The 18,883-nt window shown below is 40.3% G+C and overlaps 1 protein-coding gene across 4 annotated transcripts in view; it reads right to left on the bottom strand.

Moving 5' to 3' along the window:
- ptprz1a (protein tyrosine phosphatase receptor type Z1a) overlaps nucleotides 1-16,466 on the bottom strand; it is a 113,173-nt gene extending 96,707 nt beyond the window's left edge. For 2 of the 4 annotated variants that reach the window (XM_067590895.1, XM_067590894.1), the window contains exon 1: nucleotides 16,106-16,466. In XM_067590895.1, the coding sequence (XP_067446996.1) occupies nucleotides 16,106-16,166 (61 nt within the window). In that variant the 5' untranslated portion in view covers nucleotides 16,167-16,466. The remainder of the gene's footprint in view (nucleotides 1-16,105) is intronic. The other 2 variants (XM_067590896.1, XM_067590897.1) reach the window with 2 other exon arrangements.
- Nucleotides 16,467-18,883: the final 2,417 nt, after the last annotated feature.

The following is an 18,883-nucleotide window of genomic DNA, read 5'->3' on the forward strand; positions in this document are numbered from 1 at the left end:
GAGCTCTAACAACATGCAACAACATCTGTGTGTAGAGCTGCAATGATTTTCAGTCGTTGCAGCTTCTCAAATGTAAAAACTTGAAGCTTCTTCTGTGCATCTTTGGATTTTAGACTGTTGATCTGACATAACAAGATGTTTGAAGGTGTCGCTTTGAACTTTGAGAAATTATAACAACAATAATAATAATAAACTTTATTTATATAGCACTTTTCTTAACAATGTTACACAGTGCTTTACAAAGGAAAATAAAGCCAAACAAGGCAGATAATAATAAGGCAAAGAGGAGCACAGAGGTAACAATAGAAGATGCACAATAATAGTAATAATAAAACAATTAAATGCAAAAACAATGAAAAGAATAAGATCAATGAATAGGTGTAAAAACATAACAAGCATGTTTCTCTATTTTATGACATTGTACGGACAGAACGATTAATCGATTAGTGAAGAAAATACTCTGCAGATTAATAAATCATGAAAGTAATCGTTAGTTGCAGCGATATCTGTGTGTCTGAGTTCAGTCTAAACATGAAAATCAGCATTTTATCAGCCAAAAAAAAACACTCTCTGAACACTAAAACATGTGGATGACAACAGATTATCTATCATAACGAGGATCCGGTGCGTGAAACAGAAAAACGCTGAGAAACACGTGGCAGTAAAAGTTCACGGTCAACTACAATAACTATGTTCTGTTTCAAAAGAGTCATTCATAAACCTGACACTTCTTCTTCTATGTTTTTCTTATTGTCAACAAGTCCAAAGTTCACCGATCCAACAGGTCTTTCTACTGCTGCTACAGACCTTTATTCTCGTGTGTTTCTATACTGAATATCTGCTCATCAGTGAGGAAAGCAGAGAGTTTCCTTCTTCTTCTTCTTCACCCACATTTCCTCATGTATAAAGCGTCTGTTCCAAGCGGAGCTGTTTTGGTTCCAGCAGACGTGTTTCTAATCTAATCGTACACACGGTGACGAAACAGTTTGTCAGAGGCTCCTAGAAAAGCTTCTCTAACAGAAAAACGACTTAATTAAACACTGGAGCTGAATGGACGAAGGAGACTGCCAAAGCTGTATCCCACAGGAAAGACAATGAGGGAGGAAGTGTGTGTGTGTGTGTGTGTGTGTGTGTGTGAGAAGCCATCCTACCTATCTTATAAACTTTTTACAACTCTATTTACTCTTCAGCTCAGGCTAAAGATGAGAATTATGTTGTCAGTGATGTCTGTCTCAACATGTAGTCCAGTTAAAAGATTATTTACTGAATGAATTTGGGGACTAAAGCTGCATTCAAGTCATGTACGATTTACGAGCTGCCAAATGGGGAACACAGTCAGTAAACACCCAACAAATCCACAGATGCTGACAGTTATTTTCAACTTAGCAAAGCGAAGTTTATGGATGATTTTAACTTCACAGATGAAAAGTAAAACGGCGGAAAACAAACAAACAAAAAGTTTCGTTGCAGGTCTGTATAACTACTGATTATTTCACAGGTTTCTAATTCATGTTTTGTGACGTTTGCTTCCATCAAGTTTGAATGTTTTTTCGTTACTTCTTGATGTATAAGTTGTTTCATTTCTTGTAACTTTATGAATAAAAAAATCTACAAAATTGTGAAATTAAAAAACATGTAAACTTGTAGAAACTGTCTGGTTGTTTCTCTTTCTCTGACAAAGTGAAGGCAGCATCAGTCGCTGGAGCCTGATTGGCTGACAGCAGCATATGTAGATGTATCAAGTCAAGACAACTGGACTTTAGATTCTTGACAACGTTTCAGTTTTTATTCAAATTCATTTGGATGTTTATTAAATTTGGTAACAATGTCGACAAATTGCACATAAAGTCTGAAAAGGAACCAAAGAGTCCTTCAAACTGCTGATCACTTTTATTAATGATGTCTTCACCTTCAGTCTTTTACCAGGATCTTCTTTTTCTTGTTTCTTATAAAAGCAAAATATAAATAAATTTGAAAAGATGAAAGAAAATGCTACAAAACCCCAAACTATCGTTTCTAACGTTGAACAATATTTCTTCACAGTGGAGCTTAACTTCTTTAAAACAATCTTTAAAAGGATCATTCTGGTGATTTTCTATATTTTTCCTTCTTGTCAACAAATCTCATGTTTGGATCCAAACCATCAATGAACTGATCTACTAATAAGTATTGTGTGTGTATCAAAGCTGATATATCTTATTAAAATCACGTCAGTGAGTCACACCGCTGCACTGGGTGACATGTTCCTTCATTATGAAGACTGCGGTTACTTTAGTTACTTTGTACTGAAGTTATCTGAGAAATTTATACTCTAGTAAAAAGTCAAGAGGTTGTGATATGTAGCATAACGAGCTAGCAAAGCTGTAAACAGAACCACGTTCCTGCACATGCTCAGTGGCGTCTGCTGTACAAGGAACAACTCTCCTGAGACTGAAAATCTTATTCTGTTATTAGTCTTTGGAGCCATTTCTAAACAAACTAAAGTAACCACTGCAGCAGTTTGGCTCATTAACGTGTTTTTAATAGATTTCAGACACAACGGAGGTCTACGGCAATGTGCATATTGTACTATTAACAGAAAGTCTCAAAGGAAGGAAATCAATCTCAAAAATGTTTGTGATTTTTAGTCAACGGGTTAAAAATGAAAAAAACACCAGTTAAAGGGTTAATTCAAAGTGTCTCCTGAAGAGCAGAGACTGAGCCCTCTGTTCAGACAACCCTTCACCTGTCCTCTCCGTCTCCCAGCAGGACGCCACCGCCGCCGCCGCCGCCGCCAAGCAGCTCCAGATGATGTCAGCGCTGCATCATCTGCAGGTCGCAGCAGGAGTCGCAGGTCTGCAGCCGAGCACTAATTGCTTTTTTTTCACCTGCGTGAGTCCACCGCACTGCTTCAGTGTAACCGGGCGAACATCAGCACGATCACCGACTCATTAACAGACGGACATTTTGTTACGGTGCCTTGGGGATGCACGACTATTTTGAGAGATGACCTAATTGAATTAACAGCGGGGGAGGAGGGGCGGGGTTGGGGGGCGGACTGAGGAAATTATGGATTTTACACTTTGTCCTTCTTTAACCTTGACACACTTCTGCTGGATTTTCCCTCGTTAGAAATTTAAACTAATGACAGCAGACACGTCCTCCTCATCGTTATCTGACTGTAAATCATATTTTATCTACTTTTATTCATGTTTTCTCTCCTCATGAGATCATTGTCACAAATCTCAAAAAACAAGCTTGTTTACATTTGATTTCAGTTTGAATTTATTCATATTTTGGGATCCTAACGAGGAGAAAAACATATTTTATGATTTGTGTGGAGGTGAACTGTACTTTGTCCCTAAAAATATCTTCTCTAACTCAGCTCCTGGCGCTCCAGATGCAGCAGTTTGGTGCCGACCTCCTGCTGTTCAACCCCCCCCCCCCCCCCCCCGCCCACCGCCCACCACCACCACCAGCTGCCTCCAACATCCCCAACATCCCACCCACGGCTACAGCACCACATACAGCAGCCGGTAACAAGAAGAGAGATGTGGGGAAACATCCGTCTGCTGTACGTACAGATGGAAATACAGCGACCGTGTGTGTGTTGAAGAGGGATAATTATAAAAACATCACAGAAAAGAAGAACAACACACAGCAGACAACTGTGAATCTCATTAAACAGTCTCGTCTAGTGCGATTAGTTAATTGCTACATGCTAATACCTCTCTACCTCTCGCTGCAACGATTAATTGATCAACAGAAAATAAGTTGGCAACAATTATGATTATCAAATAAAGAGGTTAAAGCTATTTATTTAAACAAAAATGGTAAAAATCCATCCGCTCCAGCTTCCCAAATGTGAACATTTTGATAATAAAACAATTATCTTTGGATTTTGGAGTGTTAATAAGTCAAATTAAGACATCTGAACCATGGTTTATCACAGCTCTGGGAGCATGTGATGGACATGTTTTACTATTTACTGACATATTTTAGACCGAATTAATAATTGATAATAGAAATAAATAGAAATTAGCTGCAGATCACTGGATACTGGGCTGATTAAAGCAAAGGTGTTGGATGCACAACAGAAAGTTCAGGCAGGACATTTGATCAATTCATGCATTTGTCCAGAGCAACAAATACTGGAGCCTGAATCAGATCTGAAATATGAGAGCGGACAACACAAACAACAAAGATTACAGAACAGACATTTACGGACATGTGCGACACGCCGATGTCATCTCCTCAGGAAAAGTTAAAAAAAAAAAAAACGTTGCCAGGGCGGGATGAGACCTGAGCTTTGTCTTACAGGCAACATTTTTACATACGTTCACCTCAAGTTTTGGAACTTTGATCATGTTTAACATCAGAACAGGAAATAAAGGACAGTAGATCACAAAAAGCAGAATATGCTTGTGACCTGTACGCAACCATAACAGACAGATTTCAGTGAAATATTCCTGCTCCACAGAGGACGAAGCCTTTAGATTTCAATGACTTTTACGCCTAACCTATCTGAACAGGATGACAACACTAACATGTCTGCATACAACAGAAACACAACTGAGGGTCAAGCTGCACATCTGGAAGTCATCAGAACCGGTTTCATCCCAAAATCAGTTTCAGCTGCCGTCAGTGACAATGTGACTCCAATTAGATGTAACTGCTGTAATTCAGACTAACAGCTTAACCTTTAACAGCTTTCACTCGTTTCTTCCTGCTGCTGTTTTATTTGTTTTCCTCCAAATCCTTCCTTTCTTTGTATCACAGCTCAGGTGTGTCAACACAACCTGAAGCAGACATGAAGAGAACCGGTCAGACCAGGAGGAGGACAGATTTACCTCGGCCTCTGGGGCTGAATGAGTTTTTTTAACCGCAGGTCAAACTGACAGTCGACCTCTGAACGAACACACCTGATATACGATGAATCTCAGACTTTGGGTCAAAATGAAGCTTTCAGAACCTGCTCTGAAGTTTTTTTTTGTTGTGTGTGTTTATAATTAAGAACATAAGATGTTCAGACTGGAAACTGTAATGTTGAGAAAGAACACAGAGGTGCACAACTCTTTCTTTACATGTATTCCATCATTTGACTTTACAAGGGAAACATAAGTCACCATAAATTCCTTTTATTAGTGAGCAGATTAAAGAAAAGTCTTTAACTGTATTGCAGTGATACAAAGAACATGTCAGTGAGTCAAACTGCTGCACTAGATGACACGTTCCTTCATCCCTAAAGAGTTTGGTTACTTTAGTTTGTTTACAGCTTCAAAAGGAGGTTTGATTCTTTGGAAAGTATTTCCATGACAGGAAGACGCCACCGCACATATGTGAGGATGCAGGTCTGTTTAGTCTGCTCTTCTAGCTTGTTGTGCCACGAATCACGAACTCTTGACTTTGTACTAAACTTCCTGGAGAAATTTTCTCTGTTTTTACTCTTTAACTCTGCAACATGAGATTTGTTGACAATAAGAAAAATATAGAAAATCACCAACTATATGCTCTGAGATACTGCAGAGAGTCTCACTGCTACTTTAAGGAGAAATTACAATTTATTTTATGATGGTGTACCTGTAAACCAGTCACTGGCCAAATAAAAAATCGCCCCCCGATGAAATGAATTAAAAATAAAATAAACTTTTCCCCTTTCATAGATTACATAAAAAACTTCATAAATCTACTGTAGACAATAATATAAATACAAAGATCATAACATACTGCCTGCAGGTGAAGACAGGCATGCTTTTTAAACAGCAGACGGTGCTGAAATGAAGCAGACCAACATTTATCGTGTGTGGAAAACTGATTACATCTCTAGTCTCACACTGAAACATTCGTTTTCATTTTTTTTTGCCAAATGAGTATTAACATAAGCTGCTGTAACTCAAACAGCAGACAGACTAAGAGACCAGATGGTGAAGATATTGGATCATCCAACAGCTAAAGAGACATATTTTTCTCTGGAGTAGGTGGAGACCAAACCGGAGATAAAAGGAGAGTAAATATCAGACGTACAAACACCGCTCTAATAGGATAAGAATATTGCTCTGTGTCTTCTAGATGTGTAAACAGGACTCGATTATGACATACTGTGTCTGGGTGTTTTTCCAGCTTGTTGTGGAGTTTTTATGCCACCAAGCAGCCAGAAAAAAATCAATGAATGCAGCTTTAAATCACTTGTTAGTTCAGTCTTTCACACTGTTATAAAAATCTAAGATATCTGAGTCTCTTCTCAGCATCTTTTTTTTTTCTTTAGAGTCTCTGGAGTCCTGACACGTCGCTGTACGTCTCAACCCCCCGCTACTGTTAGCTTGTAATGTTGGTGATCGAGCAATTTAAGCTCATTCTCCTGCTGCACTCAATGGAAGCTGATCTGGATAAGAGGATCAGACTAATGCCTGAAATGTAAATGTAAATGTTCTGTAAATACTTGAAAAGCCTTGTTGAAGCCCATCGAATCCCTTTGTGCCTGCTAACATCTGCCTAAAGCGTCTTTACATTCACCTGCTTAGATCCTCTCCACCAGCCGCTGAATGGGGAAGAAAAAAGCAGCGAATCGGCCTTTTTTTACTGAGAAGGACTTTGACCGACCCGCGTCCTCCACGCAGGCCTTTTTATCGCTGGCCTTTTTTTTTTTTTGATTTTGCATTCAGCAACTAGAGAGACGAGGACCATCGGGCGTCCAGGATGGAGGAGAGACCACACACTCGCAGGCAGCTGAGGAGTGGAGAAAACAGGGAGAAAAGTGGAGGACAAATCAAATGGCTCTCCACCAGCTACTCTACGGGGGCTCCACTTGTTCTCCGCTGCAATGGGCCCCGGTGTGAGAGGGCCCCCCTTTCAGAGGCGCCGTGGGCCACCCGGATCTGCCCCGTCATCCATTACAGCGCCCAGAGTAGCGGTGGGCACGGAGGAGGAGGAGGAGGAGGAGGAGGAGGAGGGCGGTGGCAGAGCACCAGAAGGACACCAGCAGAGACAAGATGGTTGGCGAACCAAAAAAACCCACCCTCAACACCCCTCATCCCTCACCCACCCAGAAATGAGAGAGGAGACAAATGAGGAGGAGGAGGAGGAGGATTAAAAAATGCTAAGGGGGGGATGAGGAGGAGGGAGGGGGGGGGGGGGGGGGTGGACAGACAGTAGAAGGATGAAGGCATGAGGCTCGAAAAAGGGGAGAAATGTGGGACAACAGGGTGACAGAAGATGTGCAGCAGCACAGAGGAGCTGTGAAAGGAGGAGAGAAAATGAGAGATTAAGAGGTGGAGAGAGAAAGAGGAAAAGGAGCTGGACAGAAAAAATGTTAAAGAAGATTGAAGAGCAAGAAACAAAAAAAGATCTGAGATCTGCCCCCGAGGAAATGCACTGTAAAAAAAAAAAATCATACAAAATCCATCTTAACACGTCAATTTGTCCAAAAATCTTTTCCAAAAGACATCAAATCTTCGGGGCTGAATTTGGGGGAAAATGTGTATAAAATGATGCACATCTGGATTATTTCCCTTTGCTGAAATGATGCAGCCATAAAATCATCTTAAAGTCCTAGTTTTGAATATTTCACTCAGCGGAAACGTCATAAAGCTCCAGTGAAGAGCTGGAACCAGATGAAACACAACATACTGTATATGAGACATAAAAACACATGTTTAGGTTTGATTTATCAATCAGATGAGATTCTTTTGTTTCATTTCCTGCAGTAAAGTGTCTTGTGCAGTTATCTTATTCATGTTACATGTTTTGCTAAGTACGGAGGCCTGGAGAGGCCACAGTGGAAAAAAAAAAAGTTTATTGTATCTTTTGGCTCCTAAAACTGATATTTTTGGAAGTTCCCTGACAGTCTGATGCTGCAGTCACTTCCTGTTTACATAGTTGGTTGCCTATTGAACTAAATTAACTAAACTTATTGAACACTAAAATGTTTATTAGTGCTGCAACCTTATTTAGTAAATCACTAGAACTCAGGAAAGACTTTATACACAAACTTATTCATGTTTATCTGGTGTAACCGGCTCCAGATGAGCAATCGCAAACTAAATTTCCCAACAATCCACCTGCTTTGGAACTAAATGAGGAAAAACAGAATCTGAGACCAAACAACTTGTTAGGATGAATGTCTTTTTACAGTGCATGAAGGGAAGGAGGCCTGAGAACGGAGATGGGAGACACATAGTGGGAATGAAGCGGGTCGGGGGGGTGAGGGGGGGTGGTGGTGAGGGTAACGAGGCTGGGGGGGTGTTAACGAAGACTAATGAAGGCAGGAGTGCTGCTTAACCTGCGCTCCATCGCTCTGCAAGGCCTCCAGCCTTGAGGTGTCGGAGGAAGAATGTGTGTGTGTGTGTTTACCCCCCCCCCCCCCCCCCCCCTCTCCACCCCTCCCCCCCCACCCTCCTAACACACTGCGCTCCCACACTTCAGCTCCAGCTTCTCAGTGTGACAGCGTCCTCTCCTCCTCACCGCCACCGCCACTGGGACAAATCGCAGTGCCATCATGCGTCACGCTTAAATGCTCCCCTCCACATGAAACCACCCCTCACCCTCTTTCTTTTCTCCAGCTCTGTTGCTCTGCACCCCCCCCTCCACCCCCCCACTCCTCACCCCCCTTCCCCTCAGTCTACCCCCTTACACCTCCTGTCTTTTTGTAGTTGCCCCCTTTCCTACTGTTACAAAACAAATCTCCCCTCTGACAGCATAATTCACCGGGCCGAGCCCGAGGAGGCGGCGCAGGACGGACGGGCCTCCTCAGCTGACCTCCGCCGAGGACCCGGCTGGTTGTTTCCCCACGTAACCCCGGCCTCCATTCAGCCGAGGGCCAACGGAGAGAAAAAGAGGGGCGACTCAGGAGGATTCAAACCGGTGGCCCCTGTGTATGCCTGAGTGAATACCGTTGAGCCTAATACCCACTAATCTGGTCATCAAATACCCTCGCTGCCATGACTGGAAATCTGCTTTTTTTTTTTTTTAATGTCCAGACAACCAGTGGGGCAGCGAGGGACGTCTGCGGCGAGCTGCCCAGCCGAAGCTTGCTTTGGACGGAGATGGAGGGATAAAATTAAGGAGTGAAAGGAGACAGAAAGAGAGAAAAGGGTGAGAAAAAGAAGGAAATAAAGACTAAAACGAGGGAAAAGGTCATCTGAGGTGACCACAGTCTTTCCTCAACAGACAGACAGAATCCAAATGAGGTTAAAGACAGAATTTAACTCTCAAAATAAAGTTTAACTGAGTCCATAAACTGTAACAGCAAAGACGGTAAAGACTGGAGCGACACGGAGTATCCTTCCTGATTTAACTACATTTTTACAGTTTTAGTTTGTATTTTACTGAAACAAACTTCTTGTGCAGCTGCTTGTGTTTAATATTTGACAATAATGGCTTCTTTTGTTCAATAAAAATAAGAGTTTATAGAGGAAAAGGTATTATTTCTCAAGCTACGTGTCCAATAAAGTATCATTTTGGTACCAGTATTGAAATTCAGGTCTTCAGGATGATTTGGCGCCCAGCTTTAGTTTGAACTCTTCTCCAGTGATGCTATTTCCAAAATATTCTGTGTCGTACTGATATGTAAAACAACACGTATTATTTTTAAGAGTAACTGAACCAGCCAGACTGAAAAGTGGCGTCTTTTTCAACTCTGACAGGCACCAGTAACCACACCCAGCAGTGACATCACGGTGTACCGACACACCCCGGAGTACACTCCTACATCACTGCAGAGAGGAAACAAGATGTTCAGCCGCTGTAAAGTTGAACTTTAAGATATAAGGGCTTTTGTTTGATATTGATATAAAATATATCACTATAAGTCTCTTTTATGTTTTAGTTTTCTGTATTTTATGTTGTAGATTGTAGAAAAAGTTGACTGGTGTGTCGTCAGGGTTTGGGTTTACTGCTCGCCTCCATCTTGAATTCCTGGAGCCAGAAAATCTTAATTTGGTCAAAAATGTGTGGAGCAGAAACTATGATAACTATGTTGAAACTGAGACAGCCGTCAATCCATCAAACACACTTCAAACCGAATCATTTTTTAAAGTCTCAGTATCTGCTCGACAAAACAACGATCTGAGATGAAAACGTCCGCTTAGACTCACACGAGAACAATTTAAATTACATCCTGAGAGAAAAAGTATGTTCACCTGCAAATCACACACAACTATGAGAAGGAGGATATAATAAAGTCTCAGACTTACACACTTACACCAACACAGTAAATCAGCATCAATAAAAGTTACACACTAATTAGGATGCTAAGCTATAATTTAACTTTCATTATTAAAATTGTGGAGGTTTCTTATTTAAACATACAAAGGAGACTTATTGTAATTCTGAAGTAAGAACGTTGGTAACAAACTTCAGGAAACACGAACCAGCAACATTACGACTAGTCTGATGACTTTGAGATTGAGACGGATGTGATATTTCATGACGGCGTTAGAGAAACTCTGAGGAACTCACTAAAATCATTAGGATTCATCCTCTGAGGAGCACGAATATCCACAGTTCACAGTAATCTGGACCTTGTTTCCTAATAACGATTGATCTTTACGGTGAAGAGCATTTTCTAAGTGCACGTGCACGTGCACGCCGTTAGGAGTGTCAAAGATGATGCTGAATACATTTTAAAGCAACTTAACTGATATAAGCCGTGATATTTATTGAAATAACACACATCACAAAGCCTAAAATGTTGTAAACAAATAAATGTTTTATACCTGAAATTGTTGAGTATGAAAATGAAGCTTAATGTGCAGTAAACAGACAACAGTCTTTAGAATTCATGTTCCTGGGTGGAAACTGGATTATCAAAGTAAAGTTTGATTTAACTGTTGTTGGAGGCAAACGAAGCTCCTATTAAAACTAAAATGAAGCGACGGCTGTTCCTATAAGTTTCATGAATATGTAACTTAAAGAACATCAGTGTCCATGATAAGACTATCGGCTTAAAAATGTACAAAACCATTAAAAACTTCAATAAAACGTAGTTTTTGGTTGTGGATCTTCTTAAGATGCTCTCAGCTTCCTACAAGTGTTTAGTAGTTACTCATTAATTTCTTAATTAATTTCTAAGAGCGTCTCCAGTCATAATGTTTCTGGGAAACGCCTCTTAAGCTTAAGAAGGTTCTTAAGATGGATTTTAAGATCATTTCAGCCTTAAGATGCTTTTAGGGAAGGACAGTAGTGGTTGAGATGTCTCACTGAGCAGCAACATTTTGGACAAACAGGCTGCTAATCTGAAGCGATGCCACTAATGGGGTAGAAAAAAAAAAAAAAGCACATTATCATTAAAATGACAGACAATAAATACTATTAGTCATATTTAGCTCAGCGCGGCGTTGGCATCCTCAGTGCCCGTCTACAGCCGACCCCTGCGTGTGTTTGACTGACAGACTGCCTGACTGTGACGGCCATCTGTCAGCAGACTCCCTGTTAGACAACAAGAGGCCCGGCGACTCCGCGAGCCCAGACGGAGCGCAGGGTACTGATGGCACTGCCCATTCACAAATATCTTTTGGGAGGACGGACAGATGGTGCTGGGTTTTTCTCCTCATGTGTCTTTTCTTCCACCATCAACCATTCCTGCGCTGCCTCCTCCTCCTCAGCGAGCTGGCACCTCCTTTGTGCCCCGACGTTTCATCAAAGCTTCATTTCCAAAAAAAAAAAAAAAAAGCCCCAAATGAAAAAGGGGAGGGAGGAGGCGTGAGGGAGCCCGGAGCGCTTTCTGCAGGTACCGAACCATCGCAGCGCAGATCCAAACGCACTGGCCCGGGCACAAAAGGTTTCACATCTCTTCAGCTAAAAACTGGCTCCATCCAGCTTCTCCCCCCCTAATCTTTGTTTCATGTCTCACCCCCTGAAAAGATTCAACCAAGCAGATCAGTGTCCTCTCTGGCATGCTGCGACTGTACCGTAAGGCTGGGAGGGCAAACCAGAGGATAAGAGCAGGAAAACCCTTCCAGTGTTCAGGCTTATGGCGACAAATCCTGATTCATCTCCCACTGACTTCTTAAAGCTCCTCAATCCTGCAGAGCACACTGGTGGGTCTGTCGCACACTGTGTGATCAAAAACCTCACCAAGAGGAGACGTATTCAAAATCGAGAGATCATGAAGATACCAAATATGTCAGGTTGAATTTTGAAGACAATGAGCCTCATACAGCAACATTTAAATATTTATTTTATAACTTTGTTTCTGTGAGGTTTTCCTCATACAAATGTTTCAAGTCACCAAATGCTAATAATTGTGCAAATTTGAGCTTTCATGAGGTTTGATCATCAGTATAATCAACACACCTAAACTTCCAAATAAGGCGACATGTTTCACTCCATATGTGGGCGAGTTTCATTCACAAAAATGAAGAATTTCACCAGTAGAGGAAGAAATATTCAGATCCTTTACTTCAGTAAAAGCATCAATACAGAAATGTATAAATACTCCATTACAAGTAAAAGTCCTGCATGAAAAATCCTACTGCAGTAAAAGTACATAAGTATTATGAGCTTGATGTAGTTAAAGTATTGCAGTAAAAGTACATAAGTATTATGAGCTTGATGTAGTTAAAGTATTGCAGTAAAAGTACATAAGTATTATGAGCTTGATGTAGTTAAAGTATTGCAGTAAAAGTACATAAGTATTATGAGCTTGATGTAGTTAAAGTATTGCAGTAAAAGTACATAAGTATTATGAGCTTGATGTAGTTAAAGTATTGCAGTAAAAGTACATAAGTATTATGAGCTTGATGTAGTTAAAGTATTGCAGTAAAAGTACATAAGTATTATGAGCTTGATGTAGTTAAAGTATTGCAGTAAAAGTACATAAGTATTATGAGCTTGATGTAGTTAAAGTATTGCAGTAAAAGTACATAAGTATTATGAGCTTGATGTAGTTAAAGTATTGCAGTAAAAGTACATAAGTATTATGAGCTTGATGTAGTTAAAGTATTGCAGTAAAAGTAGTGGTTTGGTCCCTCTGACTGATATATTATTATATATGACATCATTAGATTATTAATAGTGAAGCATCAGTGTTAGAGCAGCATGTTACTGTTGTAGCTGCTGGAGGTGGAGCTAGTTTACACTACTTTATATACAGTTAGCTAGTTTAGTCCAGTGATTCCCAACCTAGGGGTCGGGCCCCTCCAAAGGGTCAGCAGATAAATCTGAGGGGTGGTGAGATGATTAATGGGAGAGGAAAGAAGAAAAAACAAAGTTCTGATACACAAATCTGTTTTCAGTTTTTGGACTTTTTCTCTAATCTTTGATTTTTGCTGAAATATTGGATCATTTATTGAAATGAAAGCATGTGAGAAGTTTAGAGGGAAAAATCACTATTTGGTGGAGCTGTTAACAACTCATAGACATGTGAAATGTGACCCCGACTACACACTGCTTTTTGTAAGACGTCAAAAGACAAAAAGGTTGGAAACCACTGGTTTCATCTTTAACAATGTGTTGTATTTTAAAAGCTTGTTATATTATCCATTGTGTCAAATCTTCATCTGAAAAGTAACTAAAGCTGTCAAATAAATGTAGTGGAGTAGAAAGTACAATATTTCCCTCTGAAATGTAGAAAGTAGCATCACATGGAAATACTCAAGTAAAGTACAAGTACCTCAAACAGTACTTAAATACAGTACTTGAGTAAATGTACTTAGTTACTTTCCATCACTGAATTTCACTCCACTAAGCTTCAAGTCCTGCTGTCAGAAAGCAGCAGACAAAAACACAACAAATGTAGTCGTGTCAGTAGCAGAAGAACCGAAACAGAACAGAAATATGAATCCAGCTGCCAACGATGTGTCATCAGAGCAGCTCTGAACTCTGACAGAAAACAACACAACAGAGACGTTCACCTGCACACAGACCCTGAGGCAGAGTGTGAAAAGTTCTCTAACAACTACTAAACTGCAGTCTGTAGGGTTATTTTCATATTGATTAATCTGTCTATTGTCTGTTTTCATCTATAAAATATCAGAAAATGGTGAAAAATGTTGGTCATTGTTTACCAAAGACCAAGTTGACTCATGGTAAATAATAATTATTAGCTGCAGCATGAGACAGCATCATCCTGTGTTTGATCGGAAACGAGATGTTTAAGAAATGTTCTGTGACGTTTAACAAAGAATCTGTTGTTCTGAAAGTCTGCGATTAAAGGCTGATAAGTTCAGTGACCTTTCACTTGAGGACAACGTGTCCACTCTTCCTGTCATACTGGTACAAGTTCAGCCATGCAGCTTGATACTGAACCTAAATACCAATATTTTATGGTTTTGACAGAAATGTGTGTGTTGACACCAAATTTCAGCCTCTGATTCAATTCAGAGTTAAATCATTTTGTTTAGTGTGAGTTCATGTACGGCTGCTCATGTTTAGACAACATTTAAAGGGAAACTTCAGTATTTTTCAACCGTATCTTCTCATCTTTTTGTGTCTAAGTGACTAATGGAGACAATTTTTTTGAATCGGTCCAGTATTGAGCAAGAACACTGCAGCTGGCAGTCACAAACAGGCTGTAATGTAATGTAATGTAATGTAAACAGCTGTAATGTAATCTTTTGCAGATTGTTATTATAAAAGTGTCTGATAACATTGTAGAAAGGACCATCGGTCTGCTTGTTGTTGTGTCTAAACGAGTCTCGCTCTGAAATATCGCGAGAGTTTAATTGTCACTTAGACATAAAATGATGGGAAAAATACCAACGTTTCTCTTTAACATTTGAGACTTTTCTTGATGCCTCTGTATCTGATAAAAAGCCAATTAGGGCTCAAAATGTTGTAATCTCATTTTAAAGAAAAACATCTTTAACAGAAAACATTTTACAGAGTTGTGAGTCCTTTGGAAGCATCTTCACTGATTCTGGACTGGTTGCTTGAACCTTTGACAACTTTGGTTTCTTTTGTTAAATCACAAAAAAACGGTTTTATAGAAATAACTGAAGGCTACCTGGACATATTCAGACACAAGACTCAAGAGCAGAGTGAACATTATCACTTCTGATTCAAGTCACATCTACAACACCGACTGTCCCAGTAGGAAGGAGGGGAGACTGGAGCTACTGTACAATGAAAAAAGGAAGTTTATTTGCTCCTAATTAGCCCAGATAAGAAGAGTGAGTCATTACTACAGAAAAGCATGTTGGCTGGAAGGAAAACCTGCAACCTGAAGACTCCTGGACTTCTCAGTATGTTATTTTTTGAACCTGCATCCCTTCATTTTTTGCGAGCAGACAGGTTGAAACAGTCGCCACTTAAACCTGAAATTCTTTCTTACAGCAGACACAACAAGTCTCCAGAAACACTACAAATGTCTCTCATTATCTCCTTCTGATCACAGACCTCCATATTCCTACAGGAGCTTAAATGAGTGGCATTAACTTGACCTCCTGTTTAGTTTTTACATGGATTTAAAGTGTTTCCAGCCTTTCTTAATACCTTATTTTCCTCAAAACTGGTATAAGATCCTTCAGTGTGTGTGAAATAAAACAGATGTCTGTTGGTTTACAGTTTTCTATATAATTAAATCTCTTTCTAAGTGGCCTTATAGGATTACTGCTGTTGTTGTTGCCAGATATGGAGCCTCTGACACTCTTAATAAGCCAGTCAGACTACCGTGTCCAAACTTCTCTTTTCATGCTTGACAGCTCCGGTTTGGAGCTGATACGTGACGCCCTGCGCCTCTCAAACATTTTAATCTGCGATCCCACAGACCCGGAGAGGAGCTCTGAGGCTGATTATCAACTAGAAAACACCAGAGGTCTCGCAGTCATACGACAACGTGGATTTGATATTCAGAAAATTTTAAAAAAGAAGGTTTTTAGATGCGTTTCCTTGAATGATTCCAAATACGCACACCGCGTTACGCACTGCGGGTTCAATACTGGAAATAAAACAGAGCAGAAGATTTCTAATTGTAACAAAAAACACAAATTCACAGGCTATATTACTTCTTCTTTGGTTTGTCTGGGACACAGATGCCCTCTCTGCTCACCTGGAGCTGCTGCGCAATCAATCACCTTTAAGTTGGTGCAGCAAGTTGAAAACCACGGTCTCAATAAACGATTCACATATGAACCGATATGAACGTTTCTGTGTCATCTGAGGACAAAACACGGATGCCAGCAGGTCTTACCTTGTTGGCAGATGAGGATGAAGTGAGCAGCCAGCAGCAGCCAGCAGCCTGTAGTCTCCATGTTGGGGGGGAAAAGCTCGCGGATGCCGTAAATAAACAAATCAAATCAGTGATATTTTTTTGGGGGGGGGAGCAGGTCCCGGTCGGCCCGCAGCCCTCACAGCTCCATGCTGCCCCGCTACGCTCCTGCCTGCCGGTCGGTCGGTCGGTCGGTTAGTCTGCTGTGGTCTTTCTCTGAGTGTAGGTTCAGTACAGATCCGCGTCCCGGTGCGCCGCTCCGTCCGCTCTCCTCCACACCGACTGACTGACTGAAGAGGAGCCGCCAGACTGAAGCTGTGCGCCGCCCACAGCCCGCAGCCACACCGGCCTCACCTCCTCCACACAACCACTGACACTGATGATGAACAGCTACACTGACGTTATTATATTTTAAAGATTATTTCACTCTCTAGCTCGTATTTATTTATTTATGCAGCCAGTGTTAAATGATTTTAGTGTAAATGTGGAAAGGAAATTAGAGAATTAAGGAAAAAGAGAAAGGAAGAAGGAAAGAAAAGGGGAATAAAAGATGAGAATGAGGGAAATTATGAAAACAGAGAAGAACATAAAAAAGATGATGTAGGAAAAAAGGAAAGAAGACAAAAAAATAAAAGAAAAAAGTGTAGAAGAGGAAACAAGGATGGAACTAAAACAAGAAATTCTAATTAATTTCATTTTATCTTTTCAAATTGAGTTGCATTTTAATGTTAAATTCCTGTTATTCCAAAATTAGTTATGCAAACATATGAAAACATAAAGAAAATCAAGGGCGGGTTGCACTGAACCAACTTTTTTTCTCCTGATACCTTAAAGGGTTCATAGTTTTTCAAGTTTGTCTTAAAACAACAGTCGGGAGCCCAAAATGAACATTGAAACATGTCCTCCTTCTGTGCAAAAATGTATTTAAAAGTCTGTGTGAAGCTTCTATTCAGCTTCATCAGTCTGAGTTAGTCATATCAAGTGGATATCTGACACATTTACAGTCTTTTTAGCATCAAATTCCCTCTTTGTGTTTCCTCGGACAGTGTTTCCCTGTTGAGCTGCAGGTGGAAGTATAGTAACAAAAAGAGGAACTTTGGCACTAAAAAGACTGTAACGTTGAAAGATATCTACTTGATTTGACTCATTTGGACGCTGAAGCTTCATATTAGCTTAAGATAAACTTTTAAATACATTTTTGCACAGAAGGAGGACTGTGGATTTTGTCCCCCATCACTTCCATTGTAAGGTCATTATGAAGGGATCTTCTAATGGTCAGTATGAACAGGAGGAATGATTACAGCAAGAAACACATGTTTCACTGTTCATTTGGGCTCCTGTGAACTGTCCTTTAACTCAAGTTATCTGCTGATACTGATTCCCTATCTGATACTATAGTGCTAATTTTTCTCCATATTTAACGTCTGCATCACTGCGTGGAAGTAATGTGGATCATTTTCATTCATATATAAAACATGTAGGGATGATTGTGGCTCTAAAAACTGAGTCGACAGCCGCCGTGACTGACTGATGACAGAAACACTACATTTGATAATGACATTGACAAAAAAAACTATATTTGATGTGAAATGGTCACATCTCGCCAATAGCTGTACTGAATCAATACATCTGTAATTACAACCATGAAAAATGAGATTAATCAGTAAATGAATGTTGTCATAATAATAATCAATTAAAGGGACACTCCAGCTATTTAAGATATTCTAATCTCTGGTCCCCAATATGGGTCAATATCCTACAGTTCCCATAATGCAACTTGAGAGCATCTTTCACCCTCTAAAATTGTGATAAAAAAAATAAATAAACCCCCCCCCCACCCCTCCCTCCTCCAGTGACATCTCTATGACATCATCAGGATTACTTCTGTTGATTATTTTCTCCATTAAAATGATAAAAAATGTCAATCTCTGTTTCCCAAAAGTCCAAGATGACGTCCTCAAATGTCTTGTTTTGTCCACAACCCAAAGATATTCAGTTTACTGTCACAGAGGACTAAAGAAACCAGAAAATATTCACATTGCCTATTAATTTAATTGACGACTAATCGATTAATCCACCAATCGTTGCAGACGTAATGACTAGAAAGCTTGTGCTCTGGTGTAAAATAATTAAAATCTTATCTTTAATCATTGAAGTCAGAGTTTCCAGACGGCTCAGAGTGAAGCGGAGCAGCAGTCGGTGACTCGCAGCCTGCAGACAGCAGGGAGCCATTAACACAACCTACGTCAGAAAGGAGTGTTTTTTGTTTTGTTTTGTTTTGTTTTTAAGTGTGTGTGGTGGAGTTCACAGGGCCGGCAACCTCCTGACCCCCTGAGAGACACTTCCACCTCACACTGAAACGGAGACCTGAACATCAGCGGTGACCCAGAAATCACAATTCACTCCGGGAATGTGAGACAAGTGCGTGTGTGTGTGTGTGTGTGTGTGTGTGTGTGTGTGTGTGTGTGTGTTTGTGTGTGTGTGTGTGTGTGTGTGCGTGCGTGTGTGTGTGTGTGTGTGTGCGTGTGTGTGTGTGTGTCTGTGGTGTATAGGAATGAAGAAATGTTGGTTTGGATCACAGGATGCATCTGAAATTTCGATGCCTTCATTACTTCTTAAACCTGAATTGTTTGTCCATTGGTTTTCATCAGAAACAACTGAAACATCATCATCTTTTAAGTTGATATGTTGAACTTATTTTCCTGAGGGAAATATCTGGCTCTTTAGCTGCTAAATGCTCCACTATGTTCACCAGCTAGT

Source organism: Thunnus thynnus, chromosome 5, assembly GCF_963924715.1.
Source record: "Thunnus thynnus chromosome 5, fThuThy2.1, whole genome shotgun sequence".
Lineage (NCBI taxonomy): Eukaryota > Metazoa > Chordata > Actinopteri > Scombriformes > Scombridae > Thunnus > Thunnus thynnus.